The 22,808-nt window shown below is 36.3% G+C and overlaps 1 protein-coding gene across 1 annotated transcript in view; it reads right to left on the reverse strand.

Moving 5' to 3' along the window:
- MROH9 (maestro heat like repeat family member 9) overlaps positions 1-22,808 on the reverse strand; it is a 63,177-nt gene that overhangs the window by 7,376 nt on the left and 32,993 nt on the right. The window contains exons 6-9 of the mRNA XM_045547391.1: positions 21,741-21,876; positions 14,524-14,636; positions 4,605-4,754; positions 1,322-1,476 (exon numbers count right to left, since the gene is read on the reverse strand). Of these exons, the coding sequence (XP_045403347.1) occupies positions 1,322-1,476; positions 4,605-4,754; positions 14,524-14,636; positions 21,741-21,876 (554 nt within the window). The remainder of the gene's footprint in view (positions 1-1,321; positions 1,477-4,604; positions 4,755-14,523; positions 14,637-21,740; positions 21,877-22,808) is intronic.

The following is a 22,808-nucleotide window of genomic DNA, read 5'->3' on the forward strand; positions in this document are numbered from 1 at the left end:
GGTACAGGTTTGCCTTGGGAAGTGCTTTGGAACTTCTTCTCAGTCCAACCACTGAGCTGGTCGTAGCGGTTGTTTTATAAAATCCACTTTTCATTGCACAACACAAACCGATAGAGAAATGGTTTGTTGCTGTTGTTGAAGACAATAAGAGAAACTGACACTTCAAAACAACGATTTTTTTGATTTTCAGTCAGCTCATGAGGCACCCACTTATTGAGCCTTTTCACCTTTCTAGTTTGCTTCAAATGCCTAATGACCATAGAATGGTTGACGTTGAGTTCTTCAGCAACTTCTTGTGCAGTTGTAAGAGGATCAGCTTCTATGATTGCTCTCAATCAGTCATTGTCAACTTCTGATGGCCGGCCCCTCAGCTACTTATTTTCAAGGCTCTCATCTTTGCAAAACTTCTTGAACCACCACTGCACTGTATGTTCATTAGCAGTTCCTGGGCCAAATGCATTTGTTGTTGATGTTATGAGTTGTCTCTGCTGCTTTACAACCCATTTTGGACTCCAATAGGAAAATTGCTCAAATTTGTTTTTTGTCTAACATCATTTCCAGTCTAAAATAAATGTAAAATAAACAGTAAGTAATAAATCATTAGCAAAAAAAAAAGCGAGAAATGTGCATTAAAATTATGTATATCATAGCCACATTTATTTAAGAATGTATTCCAAATCAAATTACAAATTTCAACAATGCTAAAACTGCAATTACTTTTGCACCAACCTAATAATAGAGAACCAACACCCTCCTCTCCAATGTACAAATTGTAGAAGTGTAGTGATGTGATTTTCTAAGCTCTTCTAATGTGCCTGTTAGATTCATATGGTCCCATAGGCTCAGACAGATGACTTCTAATTATGTCTGGGAATTTTTAATGTTTGCTATTTTATTGGTGGGTAGACACATCTTAGATCTGTCCTTCATAAATAAGAGAAACAATTGTATGAATTTATTTCCTCAAGAAGAATGATTAAATTCACAACAGGAATAAAAACCCAGTATCATTTTGAGGAGAGGTATGTTTCTGTGGGACATGCAACACAACATAATTTAAAGCCTTAGATAAATATTAGTGACATTGATCATTTCTTATGGATCTACTGTGTGTCAGGTATTATATGACTATATGGGTAACATATATGATCTTATTTAAGCCTTACAATCATCCTACATGATGCAAAAGTAGATTTTCTCTTTCAGAAAAAAGAATCCAGTCCTGACCATGATAAATCAAGAATTGAGCCCAGGTCCATCTGTCATGTGGAGCCTATGAACAAACCCTCATGGAAAGGGCAGGGTTTACGGGGGGCCTTACTCGTCTGCTGGGACTGGGTAGTCCATAAGTTGAAAGATGACCTTCGTGGGTGAAGTGTGTGTCAGCAAGGTAATGACCCGTAACATAGTATGCTTCATACAGTGAGAAGAATTTTCATGCAATTCCTTATAAATAACATCCACAATCTTAGAAACCTGGAAGAGAAATTTCACAGGTTAACAAAAGTCTCATGTTCCATGGTCACCTCTAAACTAAGGCATTTCTGGGACATAAGAATTCAGTCCTCAGAATGACCAAGGTAGCAATTAACACTCAAATAAACACTAGAAGAAATCATATTTATATGTTTGACTACATAATGCAAAATATTTATTTGGATGAGTACTAAATATGTGCATTTATGGATAGTGGGAAAATTCTCCTTTTTAAATAAGTTTATGTTGGGAGGGTAGAATTCATTATATAAGACATATAAGCTCAGTATAGAAAATATAAGAGTAATTCAAGTGTTTGCAAAAGAAAATCAAAACAATGGAACAGAATACAACAGAATGCAACTACAGTATGTACTTCAAAAAAATTTTCTGAAAATTAAAGCAGTCTTGAATCTGTTCACTGAAGAGATGAACCATGTATATCAGAGGAATGACCCAGAATGGTAAACGTTAAGCCATAATCTTGCAAATTCTACTTGTAGGTCCCATCTTAGTTTTATTTTTACCCGTTTTTACTCATTCTTGAACAAGGAAAGTTCTTCCTAGATCTGGAATTTGTCTCAAATCAATAGTTATGTATTCAACATCAAAATTAATCCACCCAGATCAAGTCACTTCTTATTTTGAAAATAGTTCTCAAAGATTATAAACTGAAAAGTTAGTTGATGTAAATTTATGTTACTCTATGGTTGTATCATATAAAATTCAGTTGTCTGTGCACAGCCTTATACTGCCAACAAAAGAAAAAAAAATAATGAGAATGGTAAGGGGCAGAAAGGGAAAGGGAGGGATTTGTTAAAGAATACAAAATTACAGGTAGATAGGAAGAATATGTTCTAATGTTCTGTACCACCGTAAGATGACTGCAGTTAACAATAATATATAGTTTCAAACAGCTAGAAGCAGGAGGTTGAACATTCCCAACACAAAGAAATAATAAATGTTTGAGACAATGGATATGCTAATTGCTCTAATCTGATTACTGCACACTATATACACCATATGCATTGAAACATCACTATGTGCCTCATAAATAGGTATAACTATTATTTGTCAATTAAAACAATTAAATTAAAAAATTAAGTGTTAAATAGTATAGGCATTTCTCCTACTACATATGTTCCAAGGTGAGCATGAAATGAAAGACATTAAACTATTGTTCTTTTCCATAGACCTCTCAACTATAGGGTTTAGAGCTGCTTCTTGTTGTCTTCCTATTTTAAATGCAGCATACCTCTAAAACAATCCAGCTATGTCATTGGATGCTTAATTATGGAAATTTATGCTCATTTATGCTCACTTATAGAAATAATAATGGTCTGTTTTCACCTGTGAGGAAAGAGTTGGTGTGTCAGAATTACTTAGAGATTATAAGACCATATACTATATATGCAATTCAGGGGATTCTGAGGGATATTTTTAGCCATACACAATTTTTCCTCATAACTAACTTTAGGACTTAACTCTAAGACAAGAATCCACTGTATTCACTAGTCCACTTGTCTGTGGGAGCTGGGATGGGCTGAAAATTTAAGCTGAGCAGCCCCATTTTGTTCAGTTTTTTCTGTGGATGGTGCTTTCACTGTACCAGAGGCTAGTTTTACACATCTAGTTTTCTGTTTGGTGTTTCTTCCTCTCCAGGGACTTGGTAAGGCTTCTTCTAGCCTCCCCTTGAGTGCTCTGTCCCAGTTCAGGTGACCTCTGCCCTCCAGCTTTCCTCTGGTTGTGTTTACTCTGCAGAATGCTCCTATCTACTCCTGTCTGCAGAAGCGTTGGGAGTTTATATGAAGCATCACTTCCCTTTTCCTGCTGTCTGAATTTGAGTAAAAGCTCTCAACTTATTTTCAGTCTCCTTACACTGGTGTGTCAAGAGATGGAACTGGGAGTTCGGCCCTCCTGTCGCCATTGGGACTGGTTTCATGTCTGTGACTTATGCGTTTGCACAGGGCTCCATGCTCAGTAGGTCTCCTCACTTTATTTAAAGCTCTGCTGTCATCATCTTGGAATTTTTAATAATTTTATCTTTGGGTTTGTGTTTTTTAAGTCAAGTCCCATGGGACAATGAAGCAGAGGGGATACTTGCAATATATGAGGCTGGCATTTTTCCTCTGGCCCCATTCCCATGTAGTGTTTCACTGTGCCCTTTGTGCACAGAGTTCCAGTGGATCCATGATGTAGAGAGTTCAGTGGGAAAACAAATTAAGTACAACATAAGCATCTTATTGAAACTGCAACCACTTAGTACAGAAATGATGACACAGAAAGAGAAAGATAGGGCAGCCCATTAATCCTTTTGCTTTCAGTCTTTTCTTAGTCATCAATAAGCTGAAGGTAGAGAATGCAGATAGGACATGTGAATGACAAGAAATGAATGAGATAAAAACAGTTGAATTAGTTTTGTGCAGTGTTCCCACTCCTTGGTAAGAATGAAATGCATATGCATATGTGAATTACAAAATACAAATTGCATTATTTTGGTGATTCTGCATATGAATTAAGTGCTCTTATTTTACATTTATAATTGGCATTGCACAATATAAATATGTATAGTAAAATTTGGGCTGATAATTTAAAATTTTAGTTGTTTTTTACTTAAAAAGACATTAAATAGCAAATAAAACACCATGAAGATGGAGGAGTGACTATGGAGAAAAAGAAAAAAACTTCATATGCTTGCATATTTAATGACAATTTTTTCCTATGTTGTGAAAAGGAAGGCCCATATTTCATTTTCTACTGAGCTCCACAAATTATGTCACCAGCCCTACACCAAGCTGAGGAGTCTTGAAAACTTTCCTTAAAGGCTACACAGGGGATTTCTATTACATCTGTACTATTTTATTATTAATGTATTTCTTTAAAAATCTAAAGCAAATGTAGCAAAATATTATGATTTAATATGATTGGTGGGTGAATATTTGTTATATTATTCTCTAAAATTTTCTGTATGCTTAAAATATTTCACAGAAAAAGCCTCATTTTATTGAAGTGATATAATGGACAATGGCAAGCAATAGGTATGAAAAGAAGTAGGCATACAGCAAAGGCAGTAAGTGCACTTTAGAGAGCAAACCCTGTGTTCCCCTGCTCATTGTCACATATCTTACCATGGTGACCTTCTGGGCATGGTATTCCAGAGTCAATTTCAATATGGATGCTGCATCAGATGCAATTTTGTAATCAAAGGCAGAGAGTTTCTTCAGGAGACTCCACACAAAGTCATTCAGCAAGGAGGGCAGTAAGGTTTGTCCTATTCTCTGCAACCAAAAGAGATTTATGACAACAGGCCTTACTGACCCCCACATAAGAAAGAAAGCTAAACTGAGACATTGTGGGTAAGAGCTCCAGGGCCAGTTGGGGCCCCAAGACTTCTGTGCCTCTTATGCCCCTTTGCCTTTGTGGGCCCCTTTCTCTATTAGAAAATATTAAAAAATATATTTTACAGCAGTGTTGGTGTAAAAATGACTATAGTCCAAGTGGAATTATACTTAGTTTTTCTTCTGATTTTAAAGCAATTCAACTGTTCAAATATCATTATGAACTTCTTCACCTTTGGAAATGAGTTTGCTCAGATCAGAAACAAACATGGTTAGTAGAAGATGCAGGAGGGGATGCGGTGAGAAAGTCAAGGTGACCCAAAGGCATGGACTTTTCTCTTTCTCAGAAAGGGATCAGGAAGCAGAAAGAGATAAAAGCTTATATGTGGATGACTGAGGTGCAAGAACTACAATTCAAACAATCCCTTTTAAAAGTTAGAGGAATATCCATGGATCATAAAATTTGAACAGAAAGGGGCTAAATGGCAGCTGAGAAAAACTTCCAGCCAGAGTGTCTCTGCAAGAAAGACAGATTTTAGATGAAAATCAAAAAAACAAACAGGCAGACAAACACAGATTGGATGAGGGTCAGAAGGAAAGGTGCCTGAAACTACAGGAGATTCCACGGGAAGATTTTGTGGAGCAGAACTGGAAGGAGAAAGGCGCCGGCAGGGTCTAAACACTGAGAGGCTTGGAAACCAGTGACAAGGGTAGGTGGAGTGGTTAAATTTCCCCTCCCTTGCACCTTGGACTGCTGGTGGGCTCCTGAGTTGCTAGAGAGACCTTCTAACACAAGCCGAGAGATAGCTGCCGCCAGTGAGCAGTGAGGCCCTTGCAGACAGGGCACCAGGCTCCCAGCTCCCTCAGGGCACCTCCTGCCCCACAGACCCCAGTGCTATATTGCTTCATGCCCCCCTTCCCCTTCCCTACCCTCAGCTGCCGAGAGAGACAATTTAGCCACCACCCTAAGGCATCTGCGGGAAACAGGAACTTTCCTTTTGGGGCCATACAGTGGACTGAGGGATACTCAAACTGTGAGCTCCCTAGCCACCAGCCCTCCCAGGTGCTGCTTACTTGGTGACTCCAGCCGAGCAGGACAAATCCTGAGGCAGAGAGACATTGATCAAGCTTGGGCATCCTGTGGGTGACTTGAGACCAGCGCTACTCTCCCTGGCAAGGTCAGGGATTGATCTCCAGGGCTGGGGGATAGGCCTGCAGGCCAGATTCCATACACCCAGGTCTCAATTGTATTGCCTGGGGACACAGAAAAAATATTTGTGAACTAGTCTGCTGAGGTGTGTGTGACTTCAGGGGCAGATCAGAGTGGGTCCTAGCTGCAGTGTGCTTGAGAGGGAACCCTCCTCCCATGAGAGAGCTGTTATCTCAGCTCAGGCTGTGATCCTGGGCAGGGAACCTCCTGGCTCATATCACAGTCAGGAGATATCCACTGGCTTGAGGTCTTGCCTCCTGGAAGAGGCCCAGGACAAACTGCAGAATAGGGTAAGGTGGAAGGAGTAAAGCCTGCACCAGACTGCAGGTCTCAGACAACCCCACCTCCACACCCAGACTTTTTGGCTGAGTGGGGCCATTTCATCCTCTCCCTGGCAGCTTTATCCAGAAGCAGAGAACAGATATTTGACCCCTGCTGACAGCATTTATGGAGCTTGAGGGAAGACTCACCCAACCCAGCTCCACCCAGCCTGACTCCCTCCACCTTCCCCCACTGAAGGGTAGGATAAGGACACACCTGGAAGTATTAGGGCCTTACCCACCACATGAGGCACTAGAGTGCCTCTCCAGAGGAATGAAAACTGGTTACAGGACCCCAAAACAACATTGTGGCTTGCTCCTCCCAGAAAGCCCACCTACTGACAGGGAGATCAATTTGAACACCCTTTTACTGCATCTACTGACTCATCATACAGAGTGTGGTTGAATCTCACCCACAAACACCACCTATTGGTTCATAGACTAAATGGGCATGTCATTATCTAAACAAAAATCTAAAGGTAAGAAGCAATAGCTGCTCCAGATGGGAATTAATCAGTGAAAGAACTTTAGAAGCATGAAGAATCAAATAGAAATCACACCCTCAAAGGGGAACACCAGATCTCTAGCAATGGATATCAACCAAATTCAGAACACTAAAATGACAGAAGAACAAATTCAAACACAGATGGTAAGAAAACTCACTGATATGCAAGAGAAAATGGATAGCCAACACAAAGAAATCACAAAAAAGATCCAGGACTTGGAAGAAAAATTCACTGAAGAAATTGAAATATTAAAGAAAAATCAAACAGAACTTCTGGAAATGAAGAATTTATTCAAGGAATTACAAAACACAGTGGAAAGCCTCAAGAAAAGGGTAGATCAAAAAGAAGAAAGAATCTCAGGGATTGAAGATAACACCTTCCAAACAAATAAGTTAGTTGCAGAGATAGAGCAGAGAGATAAGAGAAAAGAGCAAAGCGTATAAGAAATGTGGGATTATGTGAAGAAGACTAACATGAGAATTATAGGCATGCTTGAGGGTAAAGAAGAAAATACACAAGAGTTGGACAAGCTATTTGAGTTTATAATGGAGGAAAATTTCCCAAGACTTGCTAAAAATCTAGATAACCAGGTACAAGGAACTCAAAGGACTCCTGGGAGATTCATAGCAAACGGGATGACACCATGACACATAGTCATCAGACTGGCCAAAATAACCATGAAAGAGGCCCTCCTATGAGCTGCAAGGTGAAAGAAGCAGGTAACCTACAAGAAAAACCCATAAGAATAATAGCAGATTTCTCAATTGAGACCTTACAAACAAGAAGAGACTGGGGCCCCATTCTCACTCTTCTCAAACAGAATAATGACCAGCCTAGAATCTCATGCCCTGAAAAACTAAGTATCTTTTATGAAGCAGAAATAAAGACCTTCTCAGATAAGCAAAGACTGAGGGAATTCATCAAGACAATACCTGCTTTCCAGGAAGTACTCAAAAAAGCAGTGTTACATGCAGATCAGCACAATAAACACTCACCAATGTAAAATCATCCAAAAGCTACAGTTCAAAGGCCAGATACCCCAATGACTCAGAGAAAACAAAGCAAAAAAGATCAACTGAACAGGATGAACAGAAATCTGCCTCACTTATCAATTCTTTCAATAAATGTGAATGGCTTGAACTGCCCACTAAGGAGACATAGGCTGTCCAAATGGATAAACATACACAAACCAAGTATCTGCTGTCTGCAGGAAACACATCTACCCACAAGGATGCATTCAGACTCAAGGGGAAAGGATGGAAAACAATATTTAAAGCAAATGGAAGCCAAAAGAAAGCTGGTATGGCAGTTCTGAGTTCAGATAACTTAGTCTTCAAATCAACAAAAGTAATGAAATACAAAGATGGTTACTATGTAATGGTGAAGGGCACAATTCAACAAGAAGACATAACAATTCTAAATATTTATGTACCTAATTCAGGTGCACCCATATTCATAAAGCCAATCCTACTTGATCTAAACAAATTAATAAACATCAACACTGTAATATTGGGGGACTTCAACACCCCTCTGACAGAACAGAAAAGATCCTGAAAAACAGAAAATAAACAAAGAAACAATGGACTTAAACATAAATCTAGAACAAATGGGCCTGACTGACATTTACAGAACATTTTACCCCAAAACTACTAAATCTATGCTTTTCTCATAAGCTCATGGAACATTCTCTAAGATTGACCATATCCTAGACCACAAATCATGTCTCTACAAATTAAAAAATATAGAAATTATACCATGTATCTTCTCAGACAACAGTGGAATAAAATTAGAAATCAACTCCAACAGAAACTCTCATCTCTTTACAAAGTCATGGAAAATAAACAACCTTCTGCTGAATGATTATTGTGTTAAGGAGGAAATAAAGATGGAAATCAAAAGATTCTTTGAACTAAATGATAAAAGAGATACAAATTATCAAAATCTGTGGGACACAGCTAAAGCAGTCCTGAGAGGAAAATTTATATCCATAAATGCCTACATCCAAAATACAGAAAGATCACAAATTAACAATCTAATGAATCATCTAAAAGAACTGGAAAAGGATGAGCAAACCCACCCCAAACCAGGCAGAAGAAAAGAAATAACAAAGATCAGAGCAGAACTAAGTGACTAAATGAAATTGATAACTAAAAAAACTATATGGAAGATTAATAAAACAAAAAGTTGGTTCTTTGAAAAAATAAACAAAATTGGCATACCTCTTGCTAGATTAATGAGAAGCAGAAAATAAAAGACTCTAAGAAGCTTCATCAAGAATGAAAAAGGAGAAATTACAATTGATATCACAGAAATACAAAATGCCATCTATGAATACTATAAAAACCTCTATGCACATAAATTTGAAAAAGTGGAGGAAATGGACAGATTCTTAGAAACACACACCCTCCCTAGCCTCAATCAGGATGAGATAGAATTCCTGAACAGACCAATATCAAGTTCTAAAATTGGAGTATCAATAAAAAATCTTCCAAAAAGAAGAGTCCTGAACCAGGTTGTTTCATGCCTGAATTTTACCAGACACACAAAGAATAACTGGTGCCTATCTTGCAGAAATTATTCCACAGCACTGAAAAGGAAGGAATCCTCCCCAAAATGTTTTATGAAGCCAAAATAACCCTGATACCAAAACCATGAAAGAACACAATAAAAAAAGAAAACTACAGATCAATATCCCTTATGAATAGAGATGCAGAAATTCTCAAAAAAATCGTAGCAAACCGAATTCAGGTGCTTATCAAAAAAATAGTCCATCACAACCAAGTGGGCTTCATCCCAGAGATGCAGGGATAGTTCAATATACACAAATCTATAAATGTAATTCACTAAATAAATAGAAGTAAAAACAAAGACCATATGATCCTTTCAATAGATGCAGAAAAAGCATTCAGCAAAATTCAGCACCTTTTTATGATAATAATGCTTAACAAAATAGGAATAGATGGGACTTACCTAAAAAGGATTCAAGCCATATATAACAAACCCATAGCCAACATCACACCAAATGGGGAAAAATTGAAAGCATTCCCACTTAGAACTGGAACCGGACAAGGTTGCCCTCTATCACCGCTTCTATACAACATAATGCTGGAAGTCCTGGCCAGAGCAATCAGGTAAGAGAAGGAAATAAAGAGCATCCAAATGGGGGCAGAAGGGGTCAGATTATCACTCTTTGCTGATGATATAATCTTATATCTAGAAAACCCCAAGATTCTGCCATGAGACTACTGGAATTGATAAATAAATTCAGCAAAGTCTCAGGTTATAAAATCTATGTACAGAAATCAGTAGCGTTCCTATATGCCAACAACAGTCAAACTGAGAATCAAATCAAAGACTCAATATCCTTAACAATAGCAACAAACAAAATGAAATAACTAGGAACATATTTAACTAAGGAGATGAAAGATCTCTACAGGGAGAAGTACAAAACACTGAGGAAGGAAATAGCAGAGGACGTAAACAGGTAGAAAACCATACCATATTCATTCCTCGGCAGGGTCAACATTGTTAAAATGTCTATACTACTCAAAGTGATCTACAAATTCAATGTACTCCCTATTAAAATACCAACATTATTTTGCAGGTCTAGAAAAAATAATTCTATGCTCCGTATGGAACCAGAGAAGACCCCATATATTAAAAGCAATTTTAAGTAAAAAGAACAATTGGGAGGTATTAATTTATCAGATATCAAGCTATACTACAAGGCTTCAGTAACTAAAACAGCATGGTACTGGCACAAGAAACAGGGACATAGACCAATGGAACAGAACTGAGAACCCAGATATAAAATCATCCTCATACACCGTCTAATCTTTGACAAAGAAGACAAAAACATACACTGCGGAAAAGAATCCTTATTCAATAAATGGTGCTGGGAAAATTGGATAGCCACATGTAGAAGACTGAAACAGGATCTTTACCTTTCACCTCTCACAAAAATCGACTCACAGTGGATAACAGTCTTAAACCTAAGTCATGAAATTATAAGAATTCTAGAAGAGAATGTTGTAAAATCTCTTATAGACATTGGCCTAGGCAAAGAATTTATGAAGAAGACACCAAAGGCAATCACAGCAACAACAAAAATAAATAAATGGGACCTGATCAAATTAAAAAGCTTCTGCATAGCCAAGGAAACTGTCACAAGGGCAAATAGACAACCTACAGAATGGGAGAAAATATTTGCATGCTAAACATCTGATAAATGGCTGATAACTACAATCTATATAGAACTCAGGAAAATCAGCAAGATAAAAAATCAAACAACCCTATCAAAAAGTGGGCAAAGGACATGAACAGAAACTTTTCAAAAGAAGATAGACTAATGCCCAGCAAACATATGAAAAAATAGTCAACATCTCTAATCATCAGGGAAATGCAAATCAAAACCACAATGAGATATCACTTATCTCCAGTGAGAATGGCCTTTATCAAAAAGTCTCAAAACAATAAATGTTGGTGTGGATGTGGAGAGATAGGAACATTCATACACTGCTTGTGGGACTGCAAATTAGTAGAACCTCTGCAGAAAGTAATATGGAGATACCTCAAAGAGCTACAAGTAGAACTACCATTTGATCCAGCAATCCTATTACTGGGTATCTCCCCAAAGGAATAAAGACATTCTACAAAAAGACATCTTCACTTGAATGTTTATAGCAGCACAATTCACAATTGCAAAGATGTGGAAACAACACAAGTGCCCATCAATACACGAGTGGATTAATAAAATGTGGTATATGTATACCATGGAGTTCTACTCAGCTACAAAAAACAATGGTGATATAGCACCTTTTGTATTATCCTCAATAGAGCTGGAGCCCATTCTACTAAGTGAAGTGTCCCAAGAATGGAAAAACAAGCACCACATGTACTCACCATCAAATCGGTATTAACTGATCAACACTTAAGTGCACACATAGTAGTAACACTAATTGGGTGTCTGGCAGTTGGGAAGGGGGGAGAAGGGATGGGTTATGTACACACCTAATGAGTGCAGTGTGCACCATCTGGGGGATGGACACGCTTGAAGCTCTAAATTGGGTGGGACAAAGACAGTATATGTAACCTAAACATTTGTACCACCGTAATATGCTGAAATAAAAAACTTTAAAAATAAAATAAAATTTGAACATAATTACATGACTATGAATCTCTCAGTTAATGGAAGATGAATGAGGCAAATTTTGTCTTTTTTGCCTTTACATGAAAAAAAGTTACTCTCCTAAGTGCAAAAGGTACTCAATATCACCAATAGTGCTTTTCTGCATCCTCTTTAAAGGGATGGAGTATTGCTATTTTTTGTCAACAGGTAAGAACTGAAGTCTGAGTGAGAATGGATGGCCAGCAGCACCTGTCCCCTTGGGCCAAGGGGTGAGAGATGGTAGTCTTGGAAAGTCATGGAAGAAAACTAAAATATGGTAACCCAGGCTTAGTGAGGTGGACTGGATATCATAAATAGTTTGCCCTACTTTAAGAAAGATTTAATTATATAAGATGCTAAATTTAACAAAATCATTGGATGAGGGAATATTCTTTTTGAATAATTGTTTACTCAACAAAAACATTTTACTTTCATATATATCTAAAAGTTGTAGAAGCAATTCCCAGTGAAACTTAGAGCTAGAGTTAAAAGGTTCTGTCTTATAAAGGTACAGCAATGACAGTAGATTACATCAAAGGATGGAGTTTACTTTATAAAATATGATCTACACCTAACTCTCCAGGAATACATCAATCACATAGGATCAGATGAACTCCCTAGAGATCCTCTTTATCTCCTCTTGCTTCTTACTATCACACCATGTTGTTACATGTTCTTGATGCTACTTGTTTTAACTTCAGCATAGTGTAATGTTAACTTGATATTCCACAATTTGTTATTTATTCCTTTATGTTTGACTTACACTCTTTTTAAAAGCCTCACCATCCATGAAGAACTTCTTCTCACAAATAGATGTATTACTTTGAGTTATTTCTTTGTATAAATCCGTGAATGAGATTAATAGTTTATTGGGCATGAACTTTTTTTTTTTTTTTTTAGTTAATGACACTTTCATGACTCTCTGTGGATCCTTTACGAGACCGTGTTCTCTCTTACAACTGGTAATGACATAAAAGGAGAGTGTCTTAGTTTGTGAACTGATTTTTTCTTTCCTAATCCATTCCTTGCATTTAATGGTGTTTTTCTTCCAGCTCCTTTGGCTAATGACCGTGCTGCTTATACTCCTATTTGCATCCTTTGGACTTTGTTTGTGGCTATGGTCCTGTTGGTCTCCTTACTATAACCTTGGATTATCTCAACCCACCTGCTCCATCTACTTCTGACAGTCCCACCCTTGGATTGTCCAGCCACTACTCCTACATACAGAGCTAGCACTGGGCTTGCTTTGGTCGCATAATTGGGAACTAAATAACAGGTCATCAACACAAAAACCCAGGGCATCTTCCCTCAAATCTGATTTTTAAACCTGATGGACTTTAACTCAGATGAGAGAGGACACCAACCTGGGGATGGTGATAGAGAGTCCTTCAAAACACCTGGAAGAGGACGTGAGGAAGCTGCCAGGGCTAGGTTCACTAGCCCACTGGCGGCACTCAGGATTTCAATGCCAGGGCACTGGAGTATGTGGAAGAAGACAGAAAGGCAAGTAAACCTACACACAGATGCCTGGTTTCTTCATGAAAATGGACAACTTCCTGGTCAACCAGGCTTGTGATTTTTGAGGTGAGGTGAATAAGAATAACCCTTGATTTTGGAAAGGTGCACCATCAGGCACACAGACATTAAATCTATGTGGTAGTTTTGACCATACAGTGTAAGATGTATTGCTTCTGTATCTCCTCAGCCTCCCACAGTTCTAATGACCGCAGCCATGGGAGGAGAAGGCACTGCTTTATATATGTACGTTTAGGAGGAGTCCTTGGACCTTTCTATTCCAAGAAATTCCTAACCTGTAGGGCTTTCCCAGGAGTTTTACTGAGCTCCTGGCTCATTGTGTGTGGCTACAAGGCCATCTACTGGACAGCCCAACCTCAGCCCCAGGGTGGGTGACTAATTGAGCCTATGGATAAGCTTATGTACTTTGAAGAATGTAGGGGAATATAGAGAGCTGTACAGCCTCCTGGTTTTCTCAAGGATTGGGACAGTGTAAAAACTATTTACTTGGTACTGGGGTAAACTATTTTATTGTCTTGTTTTTCATTTAATAGCTCTTTTACACAAAATCTAAGTCACAATGTCATTATGATGTTTGCAGAGTAAATCATGATTGTATCAAAAAGTCTGTTAAGTGGTGGTTTTGTTAATTTTTCTAAATAAGCAGCAAGTCCCCATTTTTAGTGAACTGTTTATTTGTTAGACAAACAAAAAAAAGTATAACTAGGAAATACCTACCTCATGAGCAGTTTATAAGAATTAAATAGAATAATATAAATTGTTATATTTGAGAATTATAAGCATAATTCTTATTAATAGAGATGAAAATAAGGAAACCAAATGCTCTAAGTATCACTATCCTTTGCTTCACTGAGTTTAGAAAAATGGAAAAATACTTATTAAAAATATAAACTTTGTTGAAATAAGTTGCCACTAAGAGTAATAATACATTTGAAACCAAAGCCATAGGATAAAGTGGGGGCTAAGTTACCTGAGAAATCTTATTTTTGTCTTTAAAGCCCTTGGATAGGAATTCTATATCAGAAGAAGGCAGGAGGCAGTTATGTTGATGATGGCTTGGAGGTTTACTTTGTCCAATATCCTCTGTATTAAGAAAAATAGTTTAAGGTTTTTATTTAACCATTGGTTTCTCCTAAGGCATTGCTATTATATTCCCAATTTCCTTTTCTGCCTAATTCTGGAGATGTGAAGTTTTCTGAATATTTAACTCTATGCTCACAGTTTAGTCACATAAACTATTATGATGGCACTGACTCAGAATTTATAAAGTGTTTAGGAGAGCTCATGTGAAATATGAATGAAGGATATAAATAATTTTAATAGATTGACTAGATAACAATTATATCTAGACCATCAAATGCATTGTTCAGTGCACTGGAAAAGCTAATTCTAAGCTGGAAGGTCTATTGGTGAGATAGCACATTTGAAGGCATTTTGAAAAGAGTTGAGGAATAGTATACCAGGAAAGCCAGAAGCTCTCAGTAAAAGCTTCAGATACGGATGTCTTTAGTTCCAGACAAAGTGGGTTTTAAATGATTTTGTTTGTTTTTTAATATATTTATGTTCATATAATCGACATATAACACATTTCAAATGTATAACTTGGTAAGGTTTTTATATGTACATACCCATGAAAACATACCACAGTAAAATAAAAAAATGAACTTATCCATTGCCTCCAAAAGTTTCCTCATGTCCTTTTGTAACCCCTCACATCTACTCCCTGTACTCGGCCCTTTATTCTAAGGCAACCACTAATCTGCTTTTTGTCAACTTTGTATTTTCCAATTTTATGTAAGTGAAGTCATATAGTATGTACTATTTTTTTTTTGTTTGGCTTCTTTCACCCAGCAAAACTATTGAGATTCATCCATGTTGTTGTATCTATCAGTAGTTCATTATTTTTCATTGATGAGTATTATTCTATTATATGTATATGCCACAATCTCTTTATCCATTCACCTACTGATGGACATTTGGGTTGTTTCCAGTTTTTGGCTATTACCAATAAGAGTGTTATGAACATTCATATGCAAGTAAATGTTTGTATGGATATTTGCTTTGCTTTCTCTCAGGTAAATACAAAGTCATGGAATGAGTGAATTATATATGGTAGATGTTTGTTTAACTTTTTAGGATACTGCCAAATTATAATATTTTCCAAAGTTGTTATGCAATTTTACATTCCCCTAAGCAATGTATGTGAGTTCCAGTTACTATACATCCTTAACAATACATGGTATGATCAGTCTTTTCAATTTTTAACATTCTAATGGTTATGTAATGGTATCTCATTGTAGTTTTAATTTACATTCTTAAATAATTATATATAGAACATTATTTGATGTGCTTTTATGCCATTTGTGCTTCTTTGGTGAAATGACCATTCAAATCTATTTTTTAAATATTATTTTTTTAATTTCAAAATATTAAGGAGGTACAAATGTTTTTGTTACATAAATAGCTTTTATAATGCTTTTATCACAGCTATAAGTATGCTCATCACCCAAATAGTGTTCATTGTACCAGTTAAGTAGCTTTTTACCCCTTCCCACTTCCTGTATATCTCCTTATTGATTTTGAACAATTTTTATTTCTTTCTGTGCCCACCAATTAGTTCCAAATTATTAGAGAGTGCATGTGGTGTTTATTTTCCATTCTGGAGATGCTGCACTTAGCATAATGGTCTCCAGTTCCATCCAAATTGCTACAAAAAACATTAATTCATTTGCTTTTATGGGTGAGTAGTACTTCATGATATGTATATGCCACATTTTGTTAATCCACTCATGAATTGATGGACACTTGTGTTGATTCCACATCTTTGCAAATGTCAGTTGTGCTGTGCTGAACATTAGAGTGAAGGTGTCTTTTTCCTAAAATGACTTCTTTTCCTTTGGGTAGATACCCAGTAGTAGGAATGCACCATTGCATGGTAGATCTACTTTTAGTTCTTTGAGAAATCTCCATCCTAGTTTCCATACATGTTTTACTAATTTGCAGTCTCACTAATAAAGTATGAGCATTCTTTCTCTCTGCATCTATCCCAGTATCTTTTGCTTTCGGACTTTTTAATAAAAACCATTATAATTGGGGTAAGATGATATCTTGTTTTAGTTTTAATTTGCATTTCCCTGATGATTAGTGAGATTGAGCATTTTTTCATATGTTTATTGGCCATTCTATCTTCTTTTGAAAAGCTGTTCATGTCTTCTGCCCCCTTTTTAATGGGGTTGTTTGTTTATTTATTGCTAATTTCCTGGAGTTCTTTGTAAATTCTGGTTATTAGCCCTTTATCAGATGTACAGCTTGTGAACATTTTCTCCCATTCTGTAGGCTATTTGCTCTGTCAATTATTTCCTTAGCTCTCCAGAAGCTTCTCAATTTAATCAAGTTTTATTTGTTTGTTTTTGTTGTTGTGATTGCCATTGGAGTCTTCATAAATCTTTGCCTAGGGGAAAATTCATAACCTTAAATGCAGACATCAAAAAGACAGAAAGGTCATAAATCAATAATTTAATGACATATCTCAAGGAACTAGAAAAAGAAGAGCAAACCACACCCAAAGCCAGCAGAACAAAAAAGATAACTAAGGTCAGAGCAGAACTAAACTAAATGGAAAATAGACAACAAAAAATACAATGTATCAATGAAACAAAACGTTGGTTCTTTGAAAGATAAACAAAATTGACAGACCTCTTGCTAGATTAACTAGGAATAGAAGAGAAAGAACCAAGATAAGCTCAATCAGAAATGAAAAAGGATATGTGATACCATGGAAATACAAAATATAATCTGTGAACACTATGAAAATATCTATGGACATAAACTAAAAAATGTAGAGGAAATAGACAAATTCCTGGAAACACACAACCTCCCAAAACTCAATCAGGAAGAAACAGAACTCCTGAACAGACCAAGAATGAGCAACAAGATCAAAGCAGTAATAAAAAGAAGCTTCCAACAAAAAAATCCCTGGACCTACCAAGAAGAGCTGGTACCAATACTGTAGAAATTATCCCATAACATCAAGAAGGAGGGAATTCTCCCTAACTCATTCTATGAAGCCAATATCACCTTGATACCAAAGCCAGGAAAGCACACATTAAAAAAGAAAACTACAGACCAATATTTCTTATGAATATAGATGCAGAAATCCACAAAAAATACTAGCAAACAAAATTCAAGAGCACATCAAAAAAATAATTCACCATGACCAAGTGGGTTTCATCCCAGGAATGCAAGGATGGTTCAACATATGGCAGTCACAGAAGCAAAAAGAAAGACCATATGATCATCTCAATATATGCAGATAAAGTGTTTGACAAAATTTAGCACCCTTTCATGATAAAAACCCTCAACAAACTAGGCATAGATTGAACATATTTCAAATGTATAAAAGGCATATATGACAAACCCACGGCCAACATCCTACTGGATGGGGAAAAGTTGAAAGCATTCCCCCTAAGAACTGGAACAAGACAAGGGTGTCCACTGTCACCACTTCAATTCAACATAGTGCTGGAAGTCCTAGCCAGAGCAACCAGGAGAGAGAAAGAAATAAAGAGTGCCCAAATTGGGAAAGAGGAGGTCAAACTATCACTTTTTGATGATACGGTCTTATACTTAGAAAACCCCAAAGACTCTAGCAAGAGACTTCTGGAATTCATAAATAAATTCAGCAAAGTCTCAGAGTACAAAATCAACATACATCAATCAGTAGCGTTACTATACACCAATAACAATCAAGCTGAGAGTCAAATCAAAGACTCAATACCATTCACAATAGCCACAAAGAAAAAAAATTACCCAGGAATATACTTAATCAAGGAGGTGAAAGATCTCTACAAAGAGAACAGTGAAACACTGAAGAAAGAAATCACAGGTGGCACAAACAGAAAAACATATCATGCTCATGGATCAGTAGAATTCAACATTGTCAAATGTCCATGCTACTCAAAGTGATTTACAGATTCAATGCAATCCCCATCAAATCCAACATCATATTTCACAGATCTAGAAAAAATAATACTATGCTTCATTGGAAAAGTGCCTGAATAGTCAAAACAATCTTAAGCAAAAAGAACAAATCTGGAGGCATCACATTACCAGACTTCAAACTATACTATTAATAGTGGGCTACAGTAACCAAAACAATGTGGCATTGGCACAAAAATAGAGACATAGATTGATGGAACAAAACAGGGAACCCAGATATAAAACCATTCACATATGGCCAACTGATCTTTGACAAAGCAGAAAGTGATATACACTTGGTAAAAGAAGCCCTATTCAATAAATGGTGCTGGGAGAACTGGGTATCCACATGCAGAAGAGTGAAACAGGATCCATATCTCTCAACACTCACAAAAATTGATTCAAGATGGATTAAAGACTTAAATGTAAGGCAAGAAACCATAAGAATGCTAGAAGAAAATGTTGGAAAAACTCTTATGTTTGTATATTTAAAGCGAGATTCGTATAGGTAGTGTATAGTTCAGTTTTGCTTTTTATTCAGTCTGACAATCTCTGTTTTTTTATTTTATTTGGAACATTTATTTATTGTGATTGGGTTTAAGTCTTTTCTTATTTGTTTTCTATTTTCCCCATCTATTCTTTCTGTTTTTCCTCTTTTTTGCCTTCTTTGGAATTAAATATTTTTTATTATTTCATTTTATCACCATTTGGGCTTATTTTGTATAACTTTGCCATATTATTAATATCTTAGTGGTTGCTTTAGAGATTATATGATATTTCATTTAACTTATTAAAGTTTATTTCCCACTGGTAGTTTATAACTTTGTGCCTAGTAGAAGAACCTTAAAACAGTATTTGTACATTTATCCCCTTCAAGCCTTTGTGCCATTGTTGTCACATGTTTTTCTTTTATAGTGTTATTATTTTTTGCTTTAAACTGCTGATTATGATCTAAAGAGATTTAAATATGAAAGAAAAATTTAATATTTATCTACATAGTTGCAATTTCCAGTGTTCTTCATTCCTTTATGTAAATCTAGATTTTCATCTGGTATTATTTTTTTTTCTTGAAGGATTTCGTTTAACATTTCTTATACTATAGATTTGCTGGTAATATATCAGCTCTTGTATATCTATATATCTGTATTTCAAAATACATTTTTTTCTGGTTAAATAATTCTAGATTGATAGTTCTTTTTTGTTTATGATGTTGCTTCATTGCCTATGGCTTGCATCATTTCTCATGAGAACTCTTCTGTAATCTTTACATCTCTTCCTCTGCATATAATGTGTTTTTTAAAATTTGGCTCCTTTTTCAGATTTTCTCTTTATCACTAGTTGTAAGCAATTTAATTACGTGTGCCTTGATGTTGCTTTCTTCACATTTCTTGTGCTTTCTGAGCTTTGGGGTCTATTAGGTTTAGCTTTTATGAAATTTGAAAAATTTTCAGCCATTATTCTTCAAATATTTTTTCTTTCTTCAGTTTCTCACCTTCAGGGACTCAAATTAGACATGTATTAGGTTGACAGATTGTCTCACAGCTCACCGAGGCTCTATTCATTGGTTTTAGTCCTTTTATTTCTCTATTTAATTTTTGATAATTACCATTACTAAGCCTGCAAGCTCACTAACATTTTTTTCCTGCAATGTCTAATTGCCATTAATCCCTGCCAGAGAGTTTTTCTTCTTAGATATTATAGCTTTTATCTCTAGAGGTTCAATATGGGTCTTTCAGAAGTTTTTCTATGTCTCTACTTAACATGTTCATCATTTCTGTTACCTCCTGAAATAAATGGAATATAGTTATTATAATGGTTTTAATGTCTTCCTCTACTAATTCTATAATCTGTGCCATTTCTGGATCAGTTTTGATTGATTTTTATCCTCATTCTAGGTTGCATTTTCTTGATTTTTTGCATACTTCACATTTTTTATTGGATATCAAACATTGTTAATTTTAACTTGTTGAGTGCTGCAACTTTTATATTCCTAGAAGTAGTCTTCAGCTTTGTTCTGGTGAGTAATTATAATATTTGGAGGTAATTATCCTTTTATATCTTGTTTTTAAGCCTTGTTAAATGATATTAAAACAGTTTAGACTAGGGGTAATTTTTTTTTCTGGTAACGAGACAAAATTTCTCTGAGTACCCTATTCCCTTACTTGTGCATTATGTGAAGTTTTAAATTCTGACTTGGAGGCATAGGCACTATTACCAGCCTTCATGAGCTTACTGTGTTTTTTTTTCTATAATCATTTTTTTTTGCCCCCCAATCCTCAGCCTCAGGCAGTTTCCTAACGTGCATGTTCTCATCGGTACTCTGCTAAATACTTAAAGGGGGCTCTCCATAGGTCTCTGTAGATCTCTGGAGTGTTTTGTGTATGTGTGTGTGTGCATACTCATCTCTGGTATTCTGCCCTTTAAACGCTAACTATCTTAATCTCCCTGGACTCCCAATTCTGCCTCTTCAACTTGGTGATATTATTGGGTTATCTTTTTTTGTGCTAGTTCTTAGAAACTTACTCTAGATGGTAAGCTCAGGTGGCAATTACAGACCCCACCTCATTTGTTCCTATCTTCTCATCTCTAAAGAATCATTGTCTTCTATTATTTGATTCTAGTGAGCTGAGAACCAAATGTATATCTTAAGGCTGCTTCATGGAAGAGTAAATAGAGTAAATGTGTTCTCTTTATTATATCTTGGACAAAAGCAGGTGAATACTATAAGTATTTTTAACCTTTATTCTGAGATGCAGGTAAGTTACTTGGAAATAGTTTCAGATCTTGCTTTTATGCTTTGTTAGGCAAGCCATAGCAGCATTCATTTTAGTCTTGGGCTGATTTTTCTCCACCATTAAAGCAATAATCTTCTGAGTATTATTCTATTGGATGCCCCATTAGAGGAAAAATATACCCCATTTTTAAAATTCCATTGGTAACCCCTATCCTTTCCCTGCATTCTTTTATCCATCATTAACACCCAACACTAATCTAAGCATATTAGTTTATAAATCTTGAAGAACCAACTATTATTAGAATTTTTTGAAAATGGTAAAAACATTAAAAGAAACATACTTTAGAAAGAGGAGCTACAGATCTTGGGGAAGGATTTAGAAATTCACAGACATAGAGTTTTCTTGGGATCCATAAGTAGAATAATTAGGGACAGATTCTTAGTAATCTTTAGAAAAGTTGGTGAACCATTCTTACCAGTCTGACACTTTGCAATGCGGAGGAGGTGATACAGTCCCAATGATGCTTGCTGTGTGATTGAGGAATCAGTATAGGAACACAGAAGACACAGCTCTGCTGCCAGGACACCCAAACAGGGAGCATCAACACTTGTCTAAAGGAGAAAAAAAGTGAAAATGCATTTTCTATGCATAGTCAACATTGAATGTCTGCATCTTATCCTATTATATATCAGACTAGGATTAGAGGATAAACTTCAGAGTTTATAAAATCTGTCTTCAAATACTGGCTCTGTTACTGAGTCTCAATTTCTTCATCTGTGAAATGAAGATAACAAATGACACCTTGTTAACCATTATTGTGAAGGGGGCAAGGTGGTAACATTTATGACAAAAAGTTAAGGTTCTAGCAAACTACTTAGAAATAAGAGTAACTCCCTAATATTGGTTTCTATTCCATAAATCAGGTAGAAATTTGCAGGTAGCAAATTGACAGGATATAGGGAAGGGGGATGAGACATGGATTTCCAAAATCTTTAATGGTTCCTTTTTCAAATATGAACCACTTCATATGTCTCTGTAAGTCACTGGGAGAAGTGTGATTTTTCTCTCCTGGAATTGCTCAGGGAAATTCAATTTTTTAAATTCAGAGAATTTGCTTCTGATATCAAAGCTACTACTACAACATTTATACATTTCCTCTTACAACTTCTTTGAAATATGGGCTGCTCAAATATTTAAGTTTTCATCTTTGACTAACTGTTTAGCTAAATCAAATCCAAATATAGAAGGAGTAGAGAAGTAAAAGAAGAGAGGAGAGGTGTAAGAGACATTTGCTTTTATGAAGGTATGAGTACCCTTTACCAATTTTGTGTGCTTTTTTTTAAACAAAGAAGGGCTCTGCCCACATGGAAGTTTGGCAAACAGATGGCATGGCCTGCAGGATGTTCTTGTCTCTAAGACAAGTGATTACTTTCCTAGAGAGTTGCTTTGATGATTGGAGCAAGCGCTAGCAGTAAAGTCAGATTGTAAGTGGGGGATCCCATGGCCTGCATCTGCTTCTTTCTATGCCCCTCACCTGGCTTGA

This window comes from Lemur catta, chromosome 3 (assembly GCF_020740605.2).
Source record: "Lemur catta isolate mLemCat1 chromosome 3, mLemCat1.pri, whole genome shotgun sequence".
Classification (NCBI taxonomy): domain Eukaryota; kingdom Metazoa; phylum Chordata; class Mammalia; order Primates; family Lemuridae; genus Lemur; species Lemur catta.